This window comes from Cucurbita moschata, unplaced genomic scaffold (genome assembly GCF_002738365.1).
Source record: "Cucurbita moschata cultivar Rifu unplaced genomic scaffold, Cmos_1.0 Cmo_Scf00007, whole genome shotgun sequence".
Taxonomy (NCBI): domain Eukaryota; kingdom Viridiplantae; phylum Streptophyta; class Magnoliopsida; order Cucurbitales; family Cucurbitaceae; genus Cucurbita; species Cucurbita moschata.
The window spans coordinates 2,648,057-2,657,112 of NW_019268523.1; the positions used below are offsets into that span (position 1 = coordinate 2,648,057).

Sequence of the window (9,056 nt, forward strand, 5' to 3'; positions counted from 1 at the left end):
ATTTTTTTTTTTTTTTTTTTTTTTTTGGATAGATATGTTCTTTACTGAAGCAAGTTCTATCATACAGACCCTCTCATAGTTAAAATGAAGGCAGAATATAGTCATCGGATATGTTTCTTCAAACATGGGACTTAGGAGACATTTTCTAGACATATCTTATATCTTATCTTTTTTGTCATATGTTCCAATTTTGATGGATAAATTCTTTATTATTGCGATCTTAGTTTAAGTGATACGTACCCACTAGAGAGCATTACCGTGCCCTCCCGATGTGTTTTCGAGTCATTGTGCTTGGAACAAGTCTGGTTGCATGTTCTTAATACTAATCTTTTATGATCCTCTTCATAACCCCCAAGTCATGGCATACCGCATGTTTCTAAAAGACTCTCACTAGTCCCTCAATGTGTAGCCAAAATGAAACTGTAACCAATTATCCTGTGCAGTCTATTGGTTGCACCAATCCTCGGTCCCACTTACTTACTCTTTCATTCTTTAATCGATATACAAAAAGCTTTGTAATTTGGAGACATGGCTCAAAGGTTTCCACTCCCTTATAGATAATATTTTGTTCTCCTCTTCATCCGAGGTGGGATCTCACAATCCATCTCCCTTCAAGGCCCACCGTCCTTGTTGGCATAGCGTCTCATGTCCACCCCCTTTCGAGACTTAGCCTCCTCGCTTACTCGGTGTCTGGCTCTTATACCATTTGTAACAACTCAAGCCCACCGGTAGCAAATATTGTCCTCTTTGGGCTTTCCTTTTTAGGCTTCCTCTCAAAGTTTTTATCTGTGTCTGCTAGGGGAGGTTTTCACACCTTTATAAAGAATGTTTCGTTTTCCTCCCCAACCGATGTAGGATCTTAACAATCAGTTCAATAATTATTCGATTCAGCTAGCTCTAAGTTGGTTCGTTGTTGTATTGTGTACTGTGGATCGAAATGGAATTGTGAAGAGGTATTATTCTATCAATAAATAGGTCACCTTTTGTTTGTCATGTAGATTAGTACTAATAAAACGAAAGTGTTTAAAACGAATGTATTTTAATCACAATTTGGGCGATTACTTTAATTTGGAGAATATAAAACCTTCATTGGCCAGTCTTCATGTCAAATAAGTATATCCTCCACACTCCCATGAGTTTAAATCCGAGTGCTTTTCAAAAATTCGTTGTTTTATGATTTTCTTAAGTCCAGAATCGTTCTCTTGCTCTAGTGGCTGGCAAACGCCAACCGAGAGGGGAGAACGAATGGCTTAGGAATTGATTGATTCTGAGCGGACTCATGTAGCTGCTGCTTGGATTATCGTAGAAGACAAGGGTTTTGCTTGCTTAGCTTAGGAAATGACTGAACTTTAAAGACCGGAGGTGAAGGAGTCACTTGTCTGGTCTTGCGGTGATCTAGTGAAACCGAGCAATAGTTTGTGAGATTAAGTGAGGTCAGAAGATTTCTAGCTACAAAAGGAGGATTAGTATTGGGTTGAATTGGGGTTCTTCCTATATTATGTATCACTAGTTCTGTTTCCCCATTGTGCAATTTGTTGCTCTTTTCCATTATGGACTTGGTTTACCTTTCACTAATTTGGCTTCACAATTGACTCTTCTGGACAGAGTGTAGCGTACGATAGATCGAGCGCGCCTAAGGATTGCAGGGTATCTGGATGGTTTCACGGCGATGATGCTAATTCAGCTGTCAATGCCGAAAATATGTTCCTCTTGGCTGACTTTACATACGACCTCGAGAAGAGCAATGCCCAGACATTCGACGTGGTGGAGACAACAGGCTCTGGTCTCGTTGACACGATCCGATTAGATTTCTCGTCTAACCATGGAAGCCCGTCCCATACGTGCATCTATCGTGTGAGAGTTCACGGTCATGAACCGTACTCGGTTTCTATGATGGCAAAGTCGTGATAGAGATGGGCTGCAGCTAGGCTGCTTGTATTGGGGGGTTCCCTGTTTGTATTATCCTTGTAACTGTTACACTCCCTGTTCTTATTCATTATTTAGAACCATAGCCCTCACACTTTGAATCTTTTGGTTAGTGGACACAAGTATTGTTCTCCTTTTAGCTTCATCTTCTTTGTTGTTCTTCAAGGCATTGTAAACAAATGGAATTTGTGGGGTTATGATGATTTTTTTTTTACTGTCTGTCGGTAGAACAAGTTCTGTACAATCATTCTCCCGCTCTTACCGTGCAATTACGACAGTACATGCTTGTTGATTCCTATAGCTTCTTAGACTCGTACTCGTACTCCAAGTTGAGCTCTAAGCTCTAATTTCTCTCTCAATCTTGGCTCTCTAGAACGAGTCTTTTGTGGTTTTTACATGTTGGGTTCGAGTTTTTTCACCTAATGCTTCACATTCCTCGTAAAACGGTCAAACCAAATACAATTTTCACATGCGGGTTTGATTGTAAGCCACCACATATCTTTTACTATCCGAATGAAAACGTTGTTTTTCTTTGGGATCAAACTCATCAAAAAAAAATAATAATAATAAAACAAATAAAACAAATAAAAAGCAAAAACAGTATAAAATAAAAATGAAATTTATTTAAAACATTTATGTGGAAGTAAAAGCACCAACTTTAGGGTACACGTGCAGAGACTCACCCCAAAAAAGGGGTTTATTTTACTGTTTTCAAACATTCTGTTAAATAGTTGAGGCCCACATTCTTGTTTCATGAATAAAATAATAATAATTAAAAAAAAAAAAAATGGTCTGCTCATCGCCTTTATTTAAGGATCTCAAAATATTACCTTATTTATTTATTTATTATTTATTTTTGGGTTGTGAATGAAGCAAACACCAACCCAACATTTGGTTCCTCATGTTTTTTGCTTCTTAATTATTATATAATTCTCTCTTTGGGACCATTTTATATAATAATACTACATTTTCCCATTTTTCTCCAACTTTTTATTCTTTTTTTTTTAAAAAAAATAAGAATTTTCCCTTTTTTACTTTAATTGTTCTAGAATAATTTAAATATTATAAAATAGGTAAGTGTTATTTCACATATTTATATTTCTTTTGAAGAAGAATAACATTTGTTTAGTAAAAAAAAAAAAAAAAAAAACATTAATTAACTAATTTTTTTAGGAGAAAATAATGGGGTTTGTCAACTTTCCACTTAACAAGACAATAATAAGAACATTTCATTATAGAGAATTTCAATGTTTCTATTTTATTTATTTATTTATTTTTAAATTCTAAGCTGGATTTTTTTTTCTTTTTTTTTTTGTCTCGTTTGATAATACAAAAAAAATTATTTAAAAGGTTAAAAAATTATAAATGCAAAAAAAGTTTCTATTTATTTATTTATTTTGTGGCAACCACAATTTCCATTGTCTTGAAATTTGAATGTGATAATAATAATAATAATAATATTTTATTTTTATTTTACCAAAACAAGAGTGTATTTTATAAGAGCAAATCTTAGCTTTTAAGTCCAAAAATGGACATTCTGTTCGGTCACCATCATAGACTTCTCCATGTGCATTCATCAATACCAACTTAATTCATAAAATTAATAATAATAATAATTTTTATAAATTCGACCGTTGAACTATGTTTAAATTGGTTCAAATACTTTAAATATTAATTCAAAATTTGAACACTAATTTCGTCAGTAATTGATATAAAATTAGGTTTGTAATATAATGTTATAAATTTACATTCCTAATGCTTAGTATGACGTTTCTAATTTGAATCATATTGTATATTTACGTCATAATTTTTAGTAATTATTGTTATTTTTCCTTTTATTATCAATCCAAGACCAAAATTATTCTTAATATATATATATATATATATATATATATATATATATATATATATATATATAATTAAAGTAATTTGGAAAGTTTTTCTCCTCTATTTAGGTCAACAACATCGGGTAGGTGTGACGATCTGAACCTAACTTGATTAAAGACACTCGGTTTGTATAATTTCTTAAAAGTTATAAAAATTTAAATCTCCACTAAATAAAATATGAAAATTTATAATTATATCAATATGTTACCATAAATTAAATTAAAATAATTTTTTTTTTTACACTAAAAAATCAATTTATGGAGGGGCATAAATTTCGCGTTATATTCCTTTAATTTTTGCAAAATAATAATAATAATAATGCGGAGAACAGACCAAAATTAGAGCATATGAATTCTATAAAAGGGGAAGAACAACGCAAAGTATTCCATTTTGTTGACATTGACAAAATATTTGCGAGCTTCATTCATTCATCTCTGTCAGTTTCATGAAACAGATCGATTTCTGATCTAAAGAAACATCGCTACATTTGATACTCGCTTGGGATTTCGATAAAATGATTCGTTCCTACGCCATTTGAAGAAATTCGAGCAAAATCTCTTCCGAGTGCAGCAATGGAAGGAACGAACTACAAACTGCTGAACTCGGCGTTTCTTCAAAGGTGTTCTTGAGATTCTGCTTTTTGCTTTTGACCGTTTCTTTTCGAGAAAGAAAAAGGAATATAAACTATTTTCTTTCTCGCTTTGTTTTCCCGAGAAAATTCACCCTATTTTCCCTCTTTGATTTTAATCGAATCGATTGTCGATTGTGTTTATCGTGTTCTGTTCATCTATCACTGTGCCCTCCTTTTGTCGATATCTATGCATTTGGAACAGCAAGTTTCTCGGACTATTCCATTGAATATCACACATTTGGTTCATTTCTTCTAGAATCTCGAGAATTTTCTATGTTTTTAAGTTCATTTTCTTTTGATTCTTCTTGTGTTTGTATATAGCCATTGCTCCGACGGTTGACTTTCTCGTGAATAAGAAATTTGATCAAATCTGTCCCTCCGACGGTTTTGATTCTGTTTCTCGTGTTCTTTCTTGTTTTCTGTCTGTTTTATGTTCTGTTCCGTTAATTTTGGATAGCGATTTATTTGATCTTCCAAACATTCTTGAGAGTGACATGAACTGTTTGTCCAAATGCCATTTCATTTACTTCTTTGATTTGGATCAGTGCCATTGATGAGAAATTGCAATATCAACAATGACTCTCAGAAAACAAGACTCAGGAAAGAAGGTGAATGAATCTTCAATGCTCTCTCTCTCTCTCTCTCTCTCTCTCTCTCTCCTTTTCTCTCTCTTCCCAGTTTCTTTGAATCCTAAAGTGTTCTTTGGTGGCTTGTTATCATGAATTTGTACTCATCTTTTTATCTTACAAAAAAGTGGCACAAACTTTGCAACTTTTGAAGCTAATATCATTGAATAATACCTTTTCTTTTTCCTTTTCTCTTCTGCTTTCAGTCCTTCATTAGAAAAGTATTTGCCATGGGAGAAAGAAATGGGAAGAAAGAATTCAAAGGCTCATTTGAGTCCACTGGTGAGTTTCAAAAGAGATATGCTTTTAGATAAAGAAAGATAGAAATCTCACCACAGAAAGCAAAGTATTATTCAGATAAGTGTATGTATAGTCATTGAGGATAAGTTTGGTGTGCCTTTTCAAGCATATTGTTACTTCTCTGTGAAGATTTTATAATGTAAAACGATAGCGATAGGAATAGAATTTTTTCGACTAAATCCAAATGGAGAATATATTCAATTCTAATCTTTAAACTTGTGTGACATGAGAAAGGAAGCTATGTTCGAATATTTTTCAATCAGTTGGTTAAAACTATAGAGTTTGACTGGGTTGAAACAAGATCAGTGGATATTTTCTTGGTGTTTCAAGTCGTTTTTGTTTGTTTTTTCTCTTTTCGATCTATATGTAGAACGGAATTCAGACCTACAGCTAGACAGTACATTCTTAGGCAGCACAGACTCTGTAATGGCTCCTGGAGAAGTTCAGTCCATCCGGTACTCGTTACAACATGATCGCTTTGATCTTCTTTTCGTTTTGACCAGATGATGAGCTTGTACTTTTTTTGTGCATTAAAATCTGTTTTTCTCGGGCAGTATTTTTGTTGTGACGTGGAATGTTGGAGGAAAATCTCCTCATAACAACCTCAATTTGAACGATTTTCTTAAGAACGACAACAGTGCTGATATTTACGTCTTCGGGTATGTTTTCTTCCCCTTTACCCTGTTTTCTTCCATTTTCTTTTAGGTTTGGTGGTTGTTAGGAATAGAGTTCATTCATATTGCTATTCTATGAAGTTCTTCTAATCTGTTCTTCCAACGACACCGTGGATAGTAGTAGCCTCCGACCGCTATTTTCTTTATAATTTTCCATTTGGTTGTTTATATTTCCAATCGTACCAGCAGATTGATGTGTTGTATAAACTCTTTCTATTATCAGTTTTCAGGAAATTGTGCCTCTAAATGCTGGAAATGTTCTTGTTATTGAAGACAACGAGCCAGCTGCAAGATGGCTGTCCTTAATTAACCAATCATTGAACAACCCAATAAATGGCTGCTCAAGAGGACTGAAACCTACCACCAGTCTTGGAGGTTCGAAATTCTTCCCCAAGCCTTCCCTTAAAAGCATCAGTAAAACTTTCAGGACCGTAAGTAGACGGAAGCTAAAAAGTTGCAATTGTACACCACTGGAACTCGAAAGGAAACGCAGCAAGGATTTCTGGTTCCGATGCCAACCATCGAATGTGAGTGAAGATGGCATTTCTTCAGAAGAAGATGACGACGAGGAGGACCCGAACACCTTTGATATTTCAGAAATTTCCATTCCCGAAAGCTGTAATGAGACAAAGTATGGTCTAATTGCGAGTAAACAAATGGTTGGCATTTTTGTCACAATTTGGATGAGGAAGGAGCTTGTTCCTCATGTTAGTCACTTAAGAATTGCGAGTACCAGTCGCGGGATCATGGGCTGCCTCGGGAACAAGGTAATGCTTATATATCTTGAGTTCCCCTGTCTACATAACATCCGTTGTACATTGTTTTGAAATCGTGAGGTTGGTTCGTGTTTTCCAGGGGTGCATTTCAGTGAGCATGTTACTTCACCAGACAACCTTTTGCTTCATCTGCAGCCACTTGGCTTCTGGAGAGAAAGAAGGGGATGAGCTAAGGAGAAATTTGGACGTCATCGAAATCCTCAAGAACACTCAGTTCCCGAAAATATGCAGACTGCCTTACAGTCGGATGCCAGACAAAATCCTCGGACACGAGTGAGCATCTTAATTGTTTGATTTGCAAAAAAACATGTTCATATAAATAAGAATAATGCTGCCTGGTAATCCATTCCATATGACATGTATGTTTTCTAGTTACTGAGTTTCTCATTTGTGTTGATGAATTGGCTCAAGACGAATAATATGGTTAGGAGACTTGAATTACCGGATAGCTTTGAGTTACTCGGAAACTCGAAGACTCATGGAAGCGAATCACTGGGATGCACTTCTCAACAAAGATCAGGTAACCGTCCTATAGAGTTGTCTAACAATGCCTAATCATTGGAGCAATATTCATTCTCGTTTACACCTTCACTTTCTTAAACGTTACTTGTAACAGTCTAGGTTCATCATTAGCAAATATTGTTCTATTTGGGTTTTCCCCTTCGGACTTCCCCTCAAGGTTTTAAAATGCGTCTGCTTGGGAGAGGTTTCCACACCCTTATAAAGAATGTTTCATTTCCTTCTCCAACCGATGTGGGATCTCACAATCCCCACCCCCTTGCCCTGCGTCTTCGCTGACACTCGTTCCCTTCTTCAATCAATGTGAGATTCCCAATCCACCCCCCTTCAGAGCTCAGCGTCCTTGCTGGCACACTGCCTCATGTCCACCCCCTTCGAGGCTCAGCCTTCTTACTGGCACATTGCCCGGGCTGTTACATTACTGTTTGCTATAAAATTGCTGCCTTGGACAAATTCTGATTGAAGTTTGAGACTGCGTTCTTAAATTGATGATGTTTCGAGCTGATTCTTATGTTTTGTTGGACATTGTAGTTGAAGATCGAAAGGGATGCAGGTCGAGTGTTTTGTGGATGGAAAGAGGGGAAGATATACTTCGCACCCACGTATAAATACTACTACAATTCAGACACATACGCCGGAGACTTGAAAAAATCGAAAAAGAACAGAAGAACTCCAGCTTGGTAAGTATGGCATTGAAAAGCATACAAACTCTTGTTCTAATCAACCCACCCACCTAACAAGTGATCATGAAAATTCACGGAACAATGCAGGTGTGACAGAATTTTATGGCACGGCGATGGAATACAACAACTCTTTTACATCCGTGGGGAGTCCCGATTCTCCGATCACCGCCCCGTTTGTTCAACATTCTTAGCCGATGTCATGGTTGTAGAAGGAGGGCTTAAGAAGAAAATGGCTAACTCTGACATGAAAGTTGGGGCCGAAGAATTGCTACCAACAAACCGTAGATATTACCCCTAAATGAAAGTTCAGTAGCTTAATCTAACCATTCATCACGAGAACGATGAATCGTCGAAGTTTTGCCCGACACCAAAACTAGTAAGATCATGTAGAGAGATCATAACAAAACCAGCAAGTTGATGGTGATCACTATCATCAGCCATGGATGCAGATCGTTGCTTACAGATGCATCACATCAGATTGCAGTAGTAACATTTGATTATTTGATTATTTGAATATATACATATACATATATATATATATATATCTATATATACATATATATATATATATATCTATATATACATATATATATATATATATCTATATATACATATATATATATATATATCTATATATATATATATTTTGCTATTTTGATCACGTGCAGGGTCACGTGATGGAAGGTGAAGAAATTATTTAAAAATTTGCAAAAACTCCCAAGTTTTGATTTTTTTTGCTTTGGAAATTGGAAGTTCGTCAAGTCAAAGCATACATACATGTTTGCATCACATGGCTCACACTCACTCACCCATTGGATCTGCCTTGAAAACTGTGTTTGATCTTTGCTGATTAATGCAGGCCATTGATATTTTCAAACTTTTTAGATTAATTGCAAATCACTCCCTCAGAGTTATTTACTTTGCAGATCCACCCCCCTGAAGTCACTGTCTTGATTACACATACGAGGCTGGTTTAGATTAATTGCAAATCACTCCCTTAGAATTTTTTACTTTGCAGATCCCCCCCCCCCCCC

At 35.7% G+C, this 9,056-nt stretch overlaps 2 protein-coding genes across 4 annotated transcripts in view; both read left to right on the forward strand.

Moving 5' to 3' along the window:
* LOC111445525 (SUN domain-containing protein 1-like) overlaps positions 1-2,146 on the forward strand; it is a 4,992-nt gene extending 2,846 nt beyond the window's left edge. The window contains exon 2 of the mRNA XM_023083961.1: positions 1,606-2,146. Within this exon, the coding sequence (XP_022939729.1) occupies positions 1,606-1,908 (303 nt within the window). The 3' untranslated portion in view covers positions 1,909-2,146. The remainder of the gene's footprint in view (positions 1-1,605) is intronic.
* A 2,053-nt stretch (positions 2,147-4,199) lies between these two features.
* The window catches only part of LOC111445524 (type I inositol polyphosphate 5-phosphatase 10), a 6,317-nt gene continuing 1,460 nt past the window's right edge, over positions 4,200-9,056 (forward strand). Inside the window, exons 1-10 of one of the 3 annotated variants that reach the window (XM_023083958.1) lie at positions 4,200-4,432; positions 4,990-5,052; positions 5,277-5,352; positions 5,741-5,825; positions 5,925-6,029; positions 6,268-6,811; positions 6,900-7,093; positions 7,232-7,340; positions 7,871-8,019; positions 8,110-8,508. In XM_023083958.1, coding sequence (XP_022939726.1) covers positions 5,020-5,052; positions 5,277-5,352; positions 5,741-5,825; positions 5,925-6,029; positions 6,268-6,811; positions 6,900-7,093; positions 7,232-7,340; positions 7,871-8,019; positions 8,110-8,320 — 1,506 coding nt within the window. In that variant the 5' untranslated portion in view covers positions 4,200-4,432; positions 4,990-5,019 and the 3' untranslated portion in view covers positions 8,321-8,508. The remainder of the gene's footprint in view (positions 4,433-4,989; positions 5,053-5,276; positions 5,353-5,740; positions 5,826-5,924; positions 6,030-6,267; positions 6,812-6,899; positions 7,094-7,231; positions 7,341-7,870; positions 8,020-8,109; positions 8,509-9,056) is intronic. The other 2 variants (XM_023083959.1, XM_023083960.1) reach the window with 2 other exon arrangements.